Source organism: Liolophura sinensis, chromosome 11 (genome assembly GCF_032854445.1).
Source record: "Liolophura sinensis isolate JHLJ2023 chromosome 11, CUHK_Ljap_v2, whole genome shotgun sequence".
NCBI classification, from domain to species: Eukaryota; Metazoa; Mollusca; class Polyplacophora; order Chitonida; family Chitonidae; genus Liolophura; species Liolophura sinensis.
This window is the reverse complement of record NC_088305.1, coordinates 28,579,885-28,598,811: the sequence shown is the minus strand read 5'-3', so window position 1 is coordinate 28,598,811 and position 18,927 is coordinate 28,579,885. Positions and strand designations below refer to the sequence as shown.

General features: G+C 44.3%; 1 protein-coding gene across 1 annotated transcript in view; it reads right to left on the bottom strand.

Annotated features, from left to right (window-relative positions):
* Window positions 1–1,422: 1,422 nt before the first annotated feature.
* The window catches only part of LOC135477685 (sodium-dependent multivitamin transporter-like), a 30,753-nt gene continuing 13,248 nt past the window's right edge, over window positions 1,423–18,927 (bottom strand). The window contains exons 8-15 of the mRNA XM_064757874.1: window positions 8,115–8,203; window positions 7,642–7,757; window positions 5,872–5,939; window positions 5,134–5,220; window positions 4,666–4,787; window positions 3,208–3,335; window positions 2,795–2,895; window positions 1,423–2,514 (exon numbers count right to left, since the gene is read on the bottom strand). Of these exons, the coding sequence (XP_064613944.1) occupies window positions 2,434–2,514; window positions 2,795–2,895; window positions 3,208–3,335; window positions 4,666–4,787; window positions 5,134–5,220; window positions 5,872–5,939; window positions 7,642–7,757; window positions 8,115–8,203 (792 nt within the window). The 3' untranslated portion in view covers window positions 1,423–2,433. The remainder of the gene's footprint in view (window positions 2,515–2,794; window positions 2,896–3,207; window positions 3,336–4,665; window positions 4,788–5,133; window positions 5,221–5,871; window positions 5,940–7,641; window positions 7,758–8,114; window positions 8,204–18,927) is intronic.

Here is an 18,927-nt window from a genome sequence, read left to right as displayed (position 1 = left end):
CAGTGTTATTGTCAATAAAGTTTTAAATGATCCTTTGGTTTTACTGTGGCCCATCCTACCTGAGGACAGTATTATTGTCAATAACACTTTGGGTATTCCCTTGGTTTTACTGTGGCCGATCCTATCTGAGCATTGTTATTGTCAATAAAGTTTTAAATGTTCCTTTTGGTTTCACTGTGGCTGATCCTATGCCAGTAACACGTTGCTTCTTGCTTTGGTTTAACTCACTTCAAGAGTACATTGTGCAAACAGTCCTATTACTTCCCTTTGAGCTCATGACGCCATATGAAGACGTCCTGTGTGTAGGACGTGTTGTTGATGACTTGTACAGTGTGTGTTTTTAAGCGACAGCTCAAAAAGTTCAAGCTAAAAGCGATAGTTTTAACAAGTAGAGGCCATACAAGCCGGCATTAAACAAATCAACTCGCAAATATATAACGTCATCCCGACCTACATGTAACTGCGTCGATTTACTGGTGTTTGGAATATCAGTCTAATTAAACAATCGCTACAGTCATACATAAATCCAAAAAGAACCCACTGTAATATTTGGAAGGTCAGTGAAAGCTGTTTGTATCAGCCTTTAGCTCAAAATTGGATTAACGGAAGATAGCTTGATAGAGATAAGAGGTCAAATGATTGTTTTTGCTGACCACCTTTCTTCTTAACCCACAAGACCTCAGGCGCAATGATCTGTTTATTTCATTGGTGTTTTGACCAAGCACCTACGTAATAACCAATCGCTTAATGAATGAGTAAAACAAGACAAAATTTAACAGAAACTATACCGCATCTCTAAATGCCTTTTTACCTACATTCATCTAGACATAAAGCAATTTGCCAGCCTGCCTGACCAGGATTCGAACCCAGGTCTTAATGGTCTAATGCACGCACACTTCAAGTAGAGAACAGTAGTAAATTAACCACTGTGCACACATTATAAAAAATATAGTCTGTTAAAAGCGTCATACAAACAATTCTGGAACAACCCGTAAGAAAAACACTTATTTTATTAAATTTATTTATTTATTTGATCGGTGTCACCAACAATCCAACATTTTGATTGACATTGACAACAACCATTATGTTGTGAAGAAACGGTACAGAGAACGGGAAAAGCCTGGCAAACATTCCCACGTACGACCAGAAGGTAAATTAGCCTGATCTGGACTTGAGCTTACAACGAAGGCACTGGCGAGAAGCTCTTGGGTCATGGTGTTCGATAAAAATACTACGATATAACTACTATATTTTGGCCCCGGCGTGCTAACGACCTCGGCCACCGAGGTCCGCTTTTAAAATAGATATCAGTTTTTGTATAAGCGTGGATATATTCCCACTTCGATATATCAGTCTAGATTTTGTTACAATACGTCCTAAACAAGTCCTACTCTCAGACAATAAGCATGAAACAAAACAAAATAAACCACCAAGTGTTTAATTTGGAACAAAGGATAATAATATTTACAATGCCTTTTTTGGCATAAACTATATGGAGTGTATTAAACCATTGTGAAGTATATAAGCTGGTAATCATTTCTCAAAATACACGCAAGATTCAGCAATTGAACAAAACTTGCTTTCTTCCTAAAATCTTCACGCAACACTCTTCTGGTGTTCTATTTTGACTATATATAGAATATATATTTCCCGCTCTTTGTCAACCTTTTGTTCGTTTCATGAAGTTAGGCAAGCATTCATGGTCAGTATTATGGTGGGAAGCAACCAGACCGAATCCAGGCAAAACTCAAGACTACCCGCAGGTTGTTGACAGACCTTCTCACGTAAGACCGAACAGGAACGTCAGAACAAAGACAATGCTTAACGACATTTGTAATTATTGCTTTTCCATATGAAGGTTTATAAAAGCCATTAAAAGGCAAAGGAAATTCTAAAATAAAGGATATATCAGATTAAAGACTATTCAACAGTATCCAGGAATAAAGTTTGAGAGACAAATGGTATCAATGACGTCACACCTATATTTTTGCTTGAAATAGTTCATCTCGCGGTTTGTCTGTGTTAAGTCGCAAAAACCCCATGTGACGTCGCTGATCCCAATATGGTGAGAAATGGCCATCGTCAAATCCAGACTTTCAAAAGCGTTTTACTCGGTTAAAAAAATTATAAAAAAATAAATCCAACTATTTTGGGGGGCAATGTTTATGTCTTTATTCAGCAAGTTAAAGAAATGCTTCTGTTGACTCGTCTTTTGCAAATCCCAAGAAATCTATCTGTCGAGATTTATAGGCTTGATAGTTTTTTACCAGCAAAAATGTGTGAACAATCTCTCCAAAATGGCTGGCAAAGGGGCACAGGTCCAGCGGTATCTCGATCCGTCTCCTCTTGGGGTACGGGTAGCAAATGTTAATGACATTTTCTTGCATAAAGCGTGTCTTGTTCTGGTTTACTCTTTTTCCTACGGTTCACGTTTTACGTGTTCTTTGCAGCAGTACAATTGTCCACATTTGACGATTCATCGTCCATCTGGGACACAGTCTCAAATTGATATTCCTGAAAATGAAATCAAACAATGTGATGGGCCTAACGGCAAAAGACGTTAATTATACGGCAAAATCAAAATGATATTTACAAGCACCATGAAGAGATACAAAGGATAAAAATAAAAATCAACTAGTTCATATCAGTTATTTTAATTAAAAGTTTTATAAAGCAACGAAAACTAAACGCCTGTTACCCAATGACAGGCAAACTGAACTGTAAAGACAGTAAGATCGATATAACATGGAAACAGAAGCTGATCACTGACGCTAAACTGTAATAGAGCTCTCACCTCCTTCTTTCGAAGCCGATGGCCTTTGGGCAAGCAGGGGTTGAGCACAGAGCGATACGGGAATATCAGGTCTGATCCCGGTGGGTGACGCTGTTTAAAACCTAAGACAAGATCATTAAACAAGGTGCAATGCACTATAAATACCCTTTCATCTTGAACAACAGTTTCAAGGACAGTATATGCACAGCCCTAATGACCTTCAAAAAATCGTTCAAGGGCAACAAAAATAAAAAAAAGTCTTATTAATCTGTCTGTCTGTAGGTTACACGGCTGTATTACATAACCAGTAAATTTTATTACGTTGCGCAATGATATTACATATCAAGGAAATTTTTATTATGTTACTTGGTCGTTGCAGCGTAATTACTCGTGAATTATTACATAATACGGTGTACCATACTTTGCATACTTACACGTCACTGCGCTTACGAGTAAGCCAACAATAATACAGACCACGACAGAGAGCAGGCTGTAGTACTGGTAGGATAGCTGATACAGTGGGAGTAGCGGATTGGTGAAGGTGTCGGCCGGTGGGCTTACGCTGGAGAAAAAAAACATTTGTCCTGCTCGAAAAATAATCTGTTATATTTAATAGAAAGTATTCTGCTATTACGCGCATTCTGTTAAATAGAGCACATCTATTCTATTAATTCAATATAACGATTAGACTAACTAGCGCAGCGTACTGACCCAGAAGCCTCTCATCAATGCGGTCGCTGTGAGTTCAAGTCCAGCTCATGGGAAGGTCTTCCAGCAACCTACGGATGGCCGTGGGTTTCCCCCGGGCTCTGCCCGTTTTCCTCCCACCATAATGCTGGCTGCCGTCGTATAAGTGAATATTCTTGAGCACGGCGTAAAACACGAAATCAAATAAATAAATAAATATTAGAGTAACAGACTATTATGTAGAACATGACAGAATACAGCAAATGTGCTGTAAGAGAATACATTCTGGCATCACTCAGGCAACAGATTTTCTGTTTAAATTAACAGAGTACCTATTTGAGGGCAGATAAGAACAATGTAATTTTGAAATTAGCCATACCGTCTATATCTGATATACAAATCATTTATCGATATCTATAATTCCCGATTAAATGTTAATTCGGCTAATGGTCAATTGATCAAATGTAATAGGTTACTAGTTTGTTAACAAAAATCGTGATACGACAGAAATGAACTATAAACTGCACAACTTGGACCTTAATATTTAAGACCAGAAAGGTTCTCCATAAAGACGGTTATAACCTTTGAACTTTGCCCTGTAAATTATTATCAGGATGGAATTGGTATTTTTAATAACCTGACTTAACTTTCAATCCACTTTCAATAACATTCAATACAGTTTTGATCGCTTCAGTATATCACACTGGATGATTTGTAACTCTCATGAAGAGAATCAAAATCGAGAAAGATAGGAAAGTCAAACTCGCGACCTTTGGTAAAAAAAAATATAGCAGATATATATAGCATATAACATATCCGAGCTTTGTGTACGTATACATGTATGTTTGAGGATTTACATCGTGCTTAACAGTTTTTAGTCACAAGGCAACGAGGAGTCAGTAGGTGTGTGTACATATACTGTGTATTCTTGTGGCACAACGAGTGTTTCCGCCGCTCAAGTATTATGCCGAAGACACCAGATATGACACCCCACTCAGTTTCATTATACCTACACCGGTCCGATCAGTCCTATTTCCTTTCTCTTGCCTCTCAATGCTGAGCGCCAAGCGAGACAGCAACAAGAACCATTTTTAAAGTCTTTGGTATGACCCGACATGGGTTTCATCCTGAGTCTCCAAGCACGATTTACATCTCATGGCTAGTGATAGCTTCCCCTGCATGACGGATTCTCTGACGCTACTTACGTGGTCAAGTTGGCAAATGTGCTGTTGTCGCTAGGCAGAGTTAATGGTGTCTTTGTCACCTTAGCGCCAATCAAAATCCACACGCTGAGACCGAGGCTAGAGATGAGGCCAGCGAAAGCTCCCTGAAAAACGTCACGAGTCAATAAAGAACATTAACAATTATTGCTCGTATTACCGCATAAAATCACAAATCTCGCGTGATAATGCGTGAAAAGTCAAGAATGCATCAAACGGAATGGAGAGTCATATATGGTGTCTATTGATATGGTGTCTATTGATAGGGCGTCCTCGTGAAGCAGTACAGACCGGTCGTTTTCCAGGAGATACTGCCATGGTACAATCGATATAATGTTGTTACAGGCAACACTAAACCCCAAATCAAACACAAAAAAAACATGATTTAGAATTAGTAACACGGTTGCCGATTCATAGCCGAGTGTGTACTGAGAATGGAGCAGTAAAACTTACGTAAGAATTTGCGCATGGAAAGAAGATGCCTAATGTAAACACGCCCATGATAGGACCTCCAATAGCACCAAAGAAGGATAGGACTGTCTGCAAAGCAAAGATTAGGTAACCAATAAAACCTTACATGCAAAGTTGCGTAAACACGACCCATTAAGCTTCCAAACTACTTAGGCACAATGGCGGCACCTAGTTCGTGCAGTTTGCTAGGGGGTCCCCTTGTGTGCGGTTTTTTTTTCAAAACAGATTTTAAATAAACCTGGCTAAGACTTCAATCTTGTATTAACGTTCAGCTCTCTGTAAAATCAGTCATACTCGCCACCAAAATTGCCAGAAATAGACCATAGCAAATTTTGTACACAAATCTTGAACAACGTTAAGGTCACTGGGGTCATGAAAATGAGGCAGGAAATGATGTCAGAAAACAAAAAGTCTTGCTCAGTCTAATCTGTTTTTCTTAATTCTTGATACATACATATTCTCTTTAAAACATGGTTCCATGAGTATCTGAAATAATTTTATTGATGAATACTGATTAAAAAGATCCTCGCGAGAACGGAAATGATGAGGCTGATTCGAAACAAGTTCACGTCGATGCCACAGGCTTGTCTAGTGGTGGCCGTGATGTGAAGTAGATTGAGTGTAGAGAACAGCGCATGCGCACTAAGGAGTAATATTTATTTTGTCTTTCTTAACAAAATCCTGTACAACCATATCTGGCAACGGTATCTTTCCACGTACTTGAATAATGCTGCCCATCCAGGATGCCACATAGGTTAACGCAAGACATATCACCCCTAACCCAACGGCTGTCAACAGAATGATAGGAAGATGGTTTTCCTCAAAATAAAATCTATGTAAATAAACCAATCAAAGATATGAAACAAAATAAATGCGTGAAAACATTAAAATCAAATAATTAAAAACAATAATATGATCACTAAAAAGGACAGGAAGAATTTGGATCTCAAATTAAGGTGCTAATTACAAAGGATTTGAAACAATATAAGTTCAGCGTAGTAATTTAAAGGCATATAGACTGTATCAAAAGTTATTTACGTTCAGAGACGGCCTAATTGGTGAATAGTATATACTACTTATGAGTTTTTTCAAGATGTAGGTGGATTTTGTAGGAAAAACGCTTATAATGCTTATTTCACAGTATGTTTGGGGGTATGCGTTATTGTGCTAACGTATATATTAATTCAAGTTAAATTGTATATAAGTTTATAAACGTAATAAACCGGCTGATTTGGGTTTTATTGTAAATCGTTAAACTTGTGTGTTGCATGGGAAATGTGATATACTGGGCAATGTGATATACTGGGCAATGTAATATACTGGGCAATGTGATATACTGGGCAATGTGATATACTGGGCAATGTAATATACTGGGCAATGTGATATACTGGGCAATGTAATATACTGGGCATTTGAACTAAATCCCTTATACTGCAGTTGCTAAGTCACTCTTATGTGACCAGTTACTCCCTTCGTGAGTAACCAATATACATATAATCGTCATCTGTTGCTACGTATTGTTGTTAATTTATTTAAAATTGTTCTGGTCATCTCCGGCCGTACTTGGGAAGGTCTGCCAGCTATCTGCTGATGGTCCTGCATTTCCTCCGGGCTATGCCCGGTTCCCTCTAACCATAATGCTGGCCGCCGTCTTATAAGTGAAATAAGATTGAGCACGGCGTAAAACACCACTCAAAAAAATAAATAAAGCAAACTGTTGTACATTCTGACTTCAGTAAAGGCGTGTGGTAGACCGCGGTGGGTGGTATGTCCCTTGTTCAGGCGGATGTGGGTTAATTCCCTACTGTGGAATTTGTCTCAACTGAGCTACTTTGAAATTTTTTACATGATTTGTTTCAATGCCTTTTCGTCAAATACTGTAGCTTGAAGACTTCTCACACAGGCATGTTGGACATCGTACGAATGGAATTTACCGCCCACTACTAATGCAAGAAAATACAGCTTGCTGAACACCGTTTTATTCCGCATTATCCAGTTGCATTGACCGAAGAAAGCGCAAACTGTGGGTGATCAGCAGTCCTTCTTTTATTTCATTTCCATACAAAATCCAACTTCATTCCACTTGACCGCCGATGTAGTAGTTAAACCTTTCTGAGTATCAAGCAAATCCCGAATGAATGAATGAATTCTTGGGTTTAACGTTTAACAATTTTTCAATCTTATGACGGCGAGGAGTCATTAAGTGTGTGTACATATACTGTGTCTTCTTATGGCAGGGCCAACCCATGCCACCAAAGTGCCGCTGCCACTGAACAATCATGCCGAAGATACTAGACATGACACCCCACCCAGTCACATTATACTGACATCAGGCCAACCACTCATGCTTCCTTGCTCTAACATTTCAGTGCTGGGCGTCAAGCGAGGCAGCAAGAAGTACCATTTTTAAGGCCTTTGCCATCACCCGAACCCGGTTTCTTTCGACTTCGAGGCATGCGACAACTACATGAATAGTACAAGTTTCCTTACCCAGGCCCCTGGCAACCCAGGTGGCGGTTGTCTGGCTCATATTCGGGGCGATGTGAGGTCTGACGACGTCCTGGAGGGTCACAGCCGCCATAGCGTTCAGTCCAGAGGATATCGTGCTTAGAGAATGAAAATCATATCATAGACAATATTGTTTGATTTATTTATTTGATTGGAGTATTACGCCGTTCTCGAGAACATTTCACTTATACGACGGTAGTCAGTAACCAGTGGAAGCGGGGGAAAACGGGCGGAGACCAAGAGAAACCCGCGACCAGTTTTCACGTGGAAATTCAACAATGACTCAGCATGAATGAAGGATAACACCAAACGTCCTGCACGCTGGGCTCGTTTTCCCAACCACAGCTACGCGACGTCTAACGCATTTATCATTTTGACACATATCTCTCCACTATATGTTGGCAAGTTGCAAACTGCAGGACCAAGTTGCAACTCCTGTGGGGATCGAGACCTACCTGAGAGCTCCACTAAACAGACAGGCCACAAACAGTCCCGGCACCCCGTGGTAGTTCCCAAGGATATCCATAACAAATATCGGTAAGGTCTATGCGAGGAGAGTGAAAAACAGATTAACTGAAAGAGCGATAAAAATTATAGTTGGGGAAATTCAAAACTAAACAGTTCTGAGATTTCCAGTGAAAAATAATATGCTTTTTGTGACGGGTGGTAAGAAATTATTTTAAATTTAATTATAATGTTTAGCTCTCAGTGATATTATAGGGGACAATCAGGTATGTGGTATATGTAAAGTGAGGAATACCACGTGTTCAGATCAGCGTTATGCTCCATTTGTCGCGCTAAAACTGAACGTCGGCTTGTAAAGTTGGGTTGAGTGGCTCCTTCAGTTCCATGTCGCGCCAAAACTGACCAATGGTTGAACTCCATTCCGCGCCCAAACTGACCAAAGGGTGAGCTCCATTCGCTCCAAAACTGACCAATGGGCTGATCGCGCGGTTTTGGCGCCTGAAACGCGTTGACGTTCGCGTTTACGGGATAAAAGAGAAGGCGTGTCAAGAGAGTGACGCTTATTCTGGCTGCAACGCCTAGACAACACCAGACCACGTTCACCAAGAGAGTATACTACTACGCTGCCATCATGGTTTACGGAGGAGGAAGAGGAGGAGGAGATGGAGAGGCTTCGGCAAAGTTTACGTGTAGGAGGGGGAGAGGTCGCAGATTACCTGCAGCACGTGTGCCAGGTGGTTTTCCCGCCGGGACAGCTGGGTGCGACACCAGAGGACACACAACGCACTGAGGCATGAAGATACGCAGCACGCTGAGGGGGAAAAGTCGCAGTTTACCTGCGGCACGTGCGCCAGGCACTTTTCCTGGCGGGGTAATTTAGTCCGCCAGTGGCGTCACGAAAAACAGCGTGTGTGGAAATGCCAAGGGTGTTGCAAGACCTTTTACCGGTTGAGGGATTGGCGTGTCCATCAACGTGCTGAACACGGAAAGGTAATTCACACGCACACGCACACACACACACTTTGGTAAAACCGAACGGTTTGTACCATTTGGCTCCGCGGTGATGCCCCCGTCTACGCTACCCTCGTAATGGGTAGTCTTGCAAAGTTTGCGTGTTGAGTTGCTTGGCGCCAAAACGGACCAATGAGGTGGTTGGGCTGGGCATGTGTGTTTTCCCACTCAGTTATTTCGTTGAGGTCCGCGCTGCGTAGTCCAATTCTCCTGAATTGTATGGAGCGAAACATATTACCCACCGCTGTTTGCCTCTGCGCATACACGAAAAGGTATGACTGTCGATTCCAACAGATAATTATGTGACATAACAAGCTATTTTATAAGGCAACCCAGAAGCTAGAGACCACATGAAGAAATTCGTCCCGCAAAAATATTACACTGGAATATAAATTCCTGAATATAAATGTACCTTATGGAATTTGTTCCAAAAGATTGTTAAGGAATTTTTTTCAGTGTGGGCCTACATAGTTACACAAGGCTTAGTTCTACCTTCGGTTCAGTATAGCTTATATTTAGCCGACGGGGATACCGAGACAAAAGAGGAAAAGAAAACAAACCAAAATAATATTTAAAAAAAAAAAATAAATACCAGGGGTTGTTTAATTTTCAACATTATTCATACCTTCATAAAACACCGTTTTATGTGCTTTGCAATGAAAATGCATATGGCTGCTTACCTGCCAAAGCATATGTAAGATATCAGCATTTAAACACAGGGCTGCACATCTAGCTTTATCCATTAATTCATAACATTGTCCACGCTTTATTAATACATTATAGTCTGCAACGCTTGGATAGTTCCTAAGAACAACAGTATTTAATACATAGGGTATTACATAGTAAAATAACACGCGTGACTCCATAACCTTTAGATTTCATGCACTTAGCTATATAATATAATTAAAGACGAACAGTAGAGAGTAAAACTAAAACCGTGACACCAGTGTGGCTGCTATGACTTGGAGAGAATGTATCTACCTGTTTCCATATTAAAATATACTTTAAGCATCCCCATTTTTATGTTTAATGGCTTAATTTAACGGATATGTGATTTCTAAGTTAACATTGCAGGCAGTAGCAGCAGACACCCGAACAGCTATAGGCGTACTAATGATTTTAGTAGAAACAGAAGTAATTAGTGAAATTCATTCATATTTGTTGTATACCAATATGCACTTGGTATACAGTGCGAAAGCAGTTTCAACAGCACAAGTTAGGACGTCCTTAATTGCAATGGGTTGTGGTTTCAAATACGCAGTATGCTAACTTATAAATAGATATTTTGTTTTTGTCTGATTTTGTAAGCCGATGTACACCCGATGCAGGTGCACGTTTGTAAAACGGAATGTTTAATTAAACAATACACAGATTGCGTGAGCAACATCACGCTCGTTTGTGAATGCAGGAACAATCAATTTCGTGTGGCTGGACAACGAGTCTGTGTAGTGTGATGTAAATGGAGGTAATGTATATGCAACAATAAATGATTACATATAACCTGGAATGAAGTACGAGTTCTTCTGCAGAACAACAACACCCGTACATTTCCATGGTGATATTAGACAATTTTGCATCCGACATATGATTAAATGCATGAAACAGCTAATAACATTTAAAACGAGAATGTGGACATTTACTAAGATGACATGCTGATAATGAGACAGTATGAGACATCAATGCAAAAGACGGTATAACAAGGTCATGACAAGACGAAACATCGAATACAGGAGAGATGCAATATGAAACATCCATTTTAGCAAAGAAAAGGAAATTTGAAACACTAGGTGTCAGAAGACTTTATTGTACATTTGGACCATTCCTGAAAAATAGTCATTTGGGCAACCATTCTTTCATAAACTGATATATTTGCTCAAAATAAACATCTGTGGAACGAAAAGTTTCTTTTATTTTCATCCTAAATTTACACATCAAACAGCATAGAAAAATAATTCATCATCTATCAAATAACAAATATACACAATTCACTGTATATTTCTGGTCACCCAAAAGTCAATGCATCATTTAGGCGACCGCATATATGTCGCCCAAATGACAGATTACCTTGTGCACAAACATTTTGCGCATTTAGGCGACCACATCTGTATATGTCGCCCAATTAATAAATTTTCATGTGATATTTTAGCTATTATAAGGCCTTGTATTTAGGTGTTAATATGTCGCCCAATGGACAAATTTTCATACATTTTTAGACAATAAAATGTATACATCAAAGTTGTTAGAAATATAGGATTCCCATAAACACCAAGAACCTTTGCAGAGAAATGTGTACCTTGTTAGAAGACGTGTGTAGGTCTCCTAAAGCCACCACTTATTTGGAGTGGTTATCTACGCTTCTTGTAAAGATTTATTCCCAACTATGCCAATTTTCATACATTTTAAGACAATGTTGTATATATCAAAGCTGTTAGAAATATAGAATTCCCATAAACAACAAGAATGGTCGCCCAAAGTTAAGCTGGTCACCTAAATGGCTCTTTTTATTTCAAAACGGTCGCCCACAATATATACTTTATACACACAGTCATTCAGACGACCATATACAACAGAATGTCGTATATGACTACTTTTGGTCCACCTGTGTTTACACGGTGTCATTCAGATGAGCACATATAACAGAATGCTATATATGTCTGCCTTTGGTAGACCAGCTTTTACACAGTGTCATTCAGACGACCGTATATGAGAATGTCGATGTCGCGGCACGCTCACACTCACACGTCACTGTCCTCACCATCATCATCCTCCTCCCTGACAGGTCCCGTGGACCGTCTATTATGAGCCATTTGCAAAATCTGCAACGTCCACTAGTAAGTATTATATATACCATAAACCGCTCACACTGTACTCAACTCTACTTAGGCTTTTATTCGAGACGCTTCTGTGTTACAGAGACCTGCTTTTCCCACCATCACCACCACCACCACCACCACCGCAAACAAAGCCAGCTCGAGTGAAGCAAGTCTAGAGGCGGAGGAGTCGCTCAAGGAAAAGTGGAAGATCCTGGCGAGCCAGTTCCAACCCGACACGACCCAACCCCGCGATGATCTCTTGCCAAGTAATGAGAGTGATTTGCGGGGATTGTATCGGCGGCAGCATTGGCGCTCGATTCGGAGCCATTTTCATTGCGACAAGCCGGTGCAAGACCGCTGTAACTACCGGCTCAGCCATCTCGAAGCCATCCCCGCCAATCTGGACGCGATTTATGAGGACCAGCCGACCGCCTTCACCGTCAACTATAGCTTCGGGTAAATCCTGCGCCACAAGGAGAAGGGGCAGGTGCGGTATTATTGCCCGAGCACCAACAATGCCCGGGTACTCGACGCGCCGTACCGCGTGGCGAGTCAGACTGGCCTGCGTGAACTTCTCACCCTGCATCTCCCCAGCCAAGATCCACTCGCCTGGGCACAAAAACAACGGCCCGATACAAAATGGGTCGTGGACCTCCTCACCAACGTGTTGTTTTTTGTGCACAAACTTCCCCATCAACCCATTGGTGAGGGTGGGATAACGTTACCTCCTTACCTGGCGGGGAACGAGGGGCTGCACACGTTGGTGCGAGGGGATCATGGACCTTACAGCGATTATTAATGCTTGTTTAAGTGCCTGGCCCTCCATGTAGACAAGGCCGACCCCAAAACTGCGAGAACCAGGCTCGACGTTACCACCAGATGTATGTGTAGGCGGTGGAGATGGACCGGAGGTATTTCCGTGGGATACCTGTCAGTGCGCTGGACACGGTGTTGAGCGTATTTAACGTCAACATTCAAGTGTACCAGCTCATCCCCATGGACAAGACGTACTCGGCTCAACTCATCCATCGCAGTGCAGAGCGCTATACTTCGCCCACCATGCGGTTAAGCCTTCACAATCAGCATTTCAGCTACATCAAGGACATGAGCCGTTACGCCCTGTCTTTTACCTGCCAAGTGTGTTCTAAGAGCTTTAATAAGCTATGGAAATTACGACGGCAAGGTCAAACGTGCACCGACGCCGTTTGCCGAAAGTACCTGGGGTGTGTATTCCACAATCAACCCACTATTTTCGAAGTGTTGGCGGACATGAGTATTTACCTCCAGGAAGGTGATGACGGAATATTCCCTTACCGAGCGTGTTACGACTTCGAAGCTTACTTGGCCCCTGTGGACGAAGTGATGACCGGCTCAACGGAATGAACGTCCAAACACATCCCCAGTGTCAGCGTGAACTCCAATGTACCGGATTACGACCAGCCCGTGTGCTTCATCTCTACCGGCGATCCCCACGCGCTCGTCCAGCGGATGATGGCTTACCTCAATACCATCAGCGAGAGCAGTAGCGCCTATCTCACCGAGCGTTACGCCTACATCTTGGACAAGTTAGACGCGCTCCTCGATCCCAACGACAACAAACCGTCTTCCACTCGGCGAGTGCGGGACAAATTCGTCGCCTATATCAACCAGTTCCCCGTCCTCGGCTTCAACTCGGGTAACTATGACCTGAACTTGATCAAGCAACAGCTTTACCCCCACCTGGTCATGGATGGTGATTTGGAGTACGTTATTAAGCGTAACAATAACCATATGGCCATCAGGACGCCGCAGCTGAAATTTGTGGACATTCGAAATTACCTGGCCCCTAATTACAGTTACGACAAGTTGGTAAAAAAGCTTACGACTGCCGCGTCACAAAAGGGAAATTTTGTTACAGCTACATAGGCTCCCTCGGCCGGTTGGAGAAAACGGCCCTTACACCCCCCCCCCCCCCCCCTTCCACACACACACACACGCTCCGTCAGTGAGAAAGACAAAGACATGCACGACTGCCTAAAGAAAAACATCGTGGGCGGGCCGAGCATCATCTTTCATCCGTACCACGAATGAGGCGTGACCCGTATACGGGGAGGTAAGCTCTGTCAGCGGATCGTTGGGTTCGATGCAAACGCGTTGTACCATGTGGGTCATTACATCCGATGGCGACGTGACGGGGAGGCGTTCGTTCCCTCTGGCACCGCCACGCGTCTGGCTGAAAAATGGCTGGACTGGCGGTCGCACCAGCTGGGGGTACCCATCCGCCACCGGCTGAACCACACCGAGAAGCGGGTAGGTGATTGGCAACTCGCCGTAGACGGGTTCACCCACATCGACGGACGTTCGTCTTTCAGTTCCACGGTTGCTATTACCACTACCACGGCTGTCAACTGAATCACAATCGCCAGGGGAAACTCCTCTACAACGACAGGCGAGGGTTGACACTTCAAGACTTGCGCCGGGAAGTGGACATGAATGAGGCCTACATCCGCTCCCTGGGATACCAGTTGGTGTACATATGGGAGTGCGAGTTTCTTCGCCTGTAGAAAACGAACCCGGCCTTGCACGCCTTCCTGCAACGTTACGGCTTACCCCTCAAACCCACAGCGACAGCCCAAGACGCAGGTTTAGCTGGTGGTGCCTATCGTCCTAAATCCGGTTGTTTGGCTTCGTCGAATGTGACATCCACGTGCCGGACCATCTCACCCATATTTATTTATTTGTTTATTTGATTGGTGTTTTACCCCGTACTCAAGAACATTTCACTTATATGACGGCGGCCAGCATTATGGTGGGTGGAAACCGGGTCCGGGGGAAATTCACGACCATCCGCAGGTTGCTGACAGACCTTCCCACGTACGGCCGGAGAGGAAACCAGCATGAGCTGGACTTGAACTCACGGCGACCGCATTGGTGAGAGACTCCTGGGTCATTACGCTGCGCTAGCGCGCTAACCGAGCCACGGAGGCCCCTCCACCCATATATAAAAACATCGATGTGAGCCGGGAGGAGATAGGCCCCACCATGGCGGAGTTCGCGAAAGTAAATGAAATCATGCCCGGTTCCAGGCGTATGCTGATCGGGAGTATATTCGGTAGGGAAATTCTGCTGGCGACACCCTTGCTCCAATGGCATCTCGCTCACGGGTTGGTTGTGACCCGCGTCTACCAAGAGATGGAGAACACGCCCGAGCGAGCCTTCCAATCATTCGCGGACGCCGTCTCCCAAGCCTGGCGAGAGGGGGACGCGGACCCTGCCAAGGCTCTTATCAGGGAAACTATGAAGTTGTTAGGAAATTTCGGCTATGGCAAAACCGTCACAAACCAAGACCGGCATGTGAATGTGAAAATCTGTGACCTGACGAAGACGCCCAAGTTACTGGAGAGTGTATGGTGGGGTACGGTCGACCCAATCGATGACGACACCTTCGAAGTGGTAAGCAGCAAGAGGACCCTTCGTTACATCCTACCCTTGCAAATAGGGTGTACAGTGTACCAGTATGCCAAACTCCGTATGTTGGAGTTTTACTATGATTTCATGACTGGTTTTTTTTTAACAAGGCGGACTGACAGTACTGCAACATGGATACGGACGATACCTACATAGCCTGGTCTGACCCAGACTGGGAATCCTTGGTTCAACCTAAGCTGCGGGCAGTATACGAGGCGGACAAATGGTTACCTCGACGCGACCACTACGACTTTGATAAACGGCTTTGTGTTCGAAGACATACTATTGCTAGGGCAGTGAGTCGAACAGTAAAGACAAGCTCTCCTGCTTGGCGTTAGCGCTCGAGGCCACCAAAGCCCGAGTGGTGTGAGCCGCGGGATGCGGATGCGGGGAAACAGCATGTATTCGTACACACAAACGAAAGACGCTTTTACTTATTTCTATGCAAAGCTGAAAGTACTGCCGGACGGTGTGAGCACCACCTGCCTGGATGTTTAACCGGACTGTTATAAACCATGTCCCTTCTAATGTGTTGTCGTTGAAGACTAAAATAAAAAAAGTCAAAACACCACTGTATGCGAATGTCATTGTCTCTTTATTCATTTTTTTTCATAAAATGTCGAACAGGAAACTGGTGGTCCATTATCTTATGTCGTGTACGACGTGTCCAACGTATGTACAATAGCGTCCATGGGACGACCTCGAGCCCGCTGGGTTAAGTAATACACGCAATATTGTCCACACATGGCCGTGTCCGAACTCAGCAGCCGCCGATCATTCCACGTCCAGTGGTGTGTCCTCCGGTTGAGCCAAGCAGTGAATATCGATGTGGAGGGGTGGGAGTCAAAGTATTCTCCCCGGAGATGGGGTGTGTCTATGAAGACGGCCACCCAATGTTGTCCCGGGCGGAGGCACGTGTCTGTGTTGATGATGCAAACCCAGGGTGTGCCGGTCACTTGGTGAGGGAGGTGGTCTTGACTTTTTTTTTTTTTGATTGATGTTTTACGCCGTACTCAAGAATATTTCACGACGAATATACGACGGCGGCCAGCATTATGGTGGGTGGAAACCTGGCAGAGCCCGGGGGAAACCCACGACCATCCGCAGGCTGCTGCCAAACCTTCCCACATACGGCCGGAGAGGCAGCCAGCATGAGCTGGACTTGAACTCACAGCTACCGCATTGGTGAGAGACTCCTGGGCCATTACGCTGCGCTAGAGCGCTAACCAACTGAGCAACGGAGGCCCCGAGGTGGTCGAGCGTAGACATCCCCCAGCACGGCACGGGTAAACACGTCCGTCTGTAGCACACGTCGCAATTGAACCGTGTCCATGTTGTTTTGTGTTTTCTACCTGCGAAGTCACAGAGCACGTTTCGGCTTTTTTCAATTTCAAAGATATTGCTGAATTCGGCGTAGCACACCACGTTAGTGGTTTCCGGCAGTGGTTTGGCAAACCGCATCTCCAGGCGCAAATCACCATTTTGCACCAGGTTCAGTTGGTGATCGTCGTGGAGGTTGGGGGTCAAGTCGAAACAAAACAGCGTGTTGCCTTCGGCGAACGTGGTGCGAAGGATGGTGTTTCCCTCGTCGTGAAACATTTTCCCCCTGTTGGTAAAAAGGTTCATGTACCTATTGACGAAATTACCGGTGTCAAAGTCAGGTGTCAGGGGCTTGGCAGGAATTTGACGTCCGCCGACATGAAAGGCGACGAAGTTTGTGCTGAAAATGGAACGGGTTTTTAGCGTTGTTCCCGTCAAAAGGCGTGTTGCTCACACATCCCACCACTATACGTGTCAGTAAGCTGCCCAGAAATAGGTTTTGCTCGTTGATGAGGGTGTGGCCTGTGAGCACGGAGAAATACTTGGTCAGCACGCGATGGATAGGGTACTTGGCAGGGGCTTTGGCCAACGCTTTCAAATGCCCCAGTTGAACACCGCTGGTGATTTTGACTTTGCGCACAAAGATGTGGTGGTGGTGGCCGTGGTTTTGGTGGCCGTGGTTTTGGCGGGAGGAAGAGGAGGGCGAGAACGGGCGGGTAGAGATCGTGATGTGGTAGGGTTTTTTTTCGTCTCAGATGGTGTGTCCATCTTTTCCCGCACCCAATCACGCCAGCGATCGTGGTGTGATCGCTCGGTGTCGCCCCAGGGCAGAGCAGCCTTTCGCCGTAAAGCGACGGGGACGCTGTCTCAAATCTCCCCTCACTCAAACGACCGACAGGTTTGGCGAAGGGTGAGTTCGTCGTCGGACTTGTCTCTTTGCTACCTATCTGCCACGCGGCTTGATATTGATCTTGAAACGCGCGGTACCGTTGAAGGGTGTGGTGATACCGCTGTATTTTCTCATCCTTCGAGAGAGTCGTGTCGTGGAGGGTTGGTGCCATCTTTTGGTCGAGCGCGTTGAAGGCTTTAACAGTACTGGGCACGGGGTACAGAGAGACGGAGTACGCAGATGGTGACCACGTAAGCGTATCTAAGAGCCGCGGCTCGACCAAAGCCATTTTCTTCGGGTGCTGCATTACCTCCCACCAGCTCGCGCACGTTCTGCGTCCGCCCTGGAACCATCTGTTTAGCAATCATGGTAATTTGAGACGCGTCTCTCGAGTTTTTGAACAACACTAAGTTGGTCGCGTTCAAACAATGGTGTGATGATCTTTGGTTTTGTTGAATAAGTTCTGCACGATGTACACCACGCTGATATTGCGGTGGTGGCTACCTTTGGTAAAGAGGTTTGTCACGCGTTCATCCGCTTCGGCCATCAAATGGTAAACGAATGCTCCCATCGAGTATCCATGAATGGGGAAGCTGGGTGAGTCAGTTCGGCTGGTCGAACGGGTGAGGGACAGTGCGGGAGGCAGCTGCGGTCACCGCCGCCGTCGCCATGGGCGGGGCGGGTGAGGTAGACGGGTGCTACTGCGACTACGGGTGCTACTGCGACTGCGGCTACCGCGCCGCGCCGTGTTGGGTGAAGAATATACAGGTGTGGAAACGGTGATCGGTACCGAGCACGGCTGCCACGGTGCCTTTATTCTCGCGCAAGCCTTGTACCCCATACAAGGCTCGATTTATTGCCGGTTCAAGAAGCTGTACCACCAAACTCTTGTCAACCCTACTTACGAGAGCGTTACAAGAAGTAAAGTCATTTTGGAATAAGTATTGTTGTGCCATAACAAAAAATTCAGGTGTCAACTGCATGTGGATTCTTAACACCTCCAAACGTCTTACAGAAGAACTCGATGCTCATATGCATATACCGTGCAAAGACGTATCCACATGGGATTTCTCTACTCTCTATACTACGATTCCTCACAAAGATCTTATTGAAAGAATATCGTCGTTAATTGTCTCAGTATTTACTAAAACAAGTCACCGTTACATTAACGTAAGAAGCAATAAGGCTTTCTTCAGTTCTACTCCTTATAAAGGTTACCACTCATGGGATGTTACATTATTTATTGAATTACTTGAATTTCTCATTAATAACATCTATGTGAAATTCGGAGATACCATTTACCAACAGTGCATAGGTATTCCA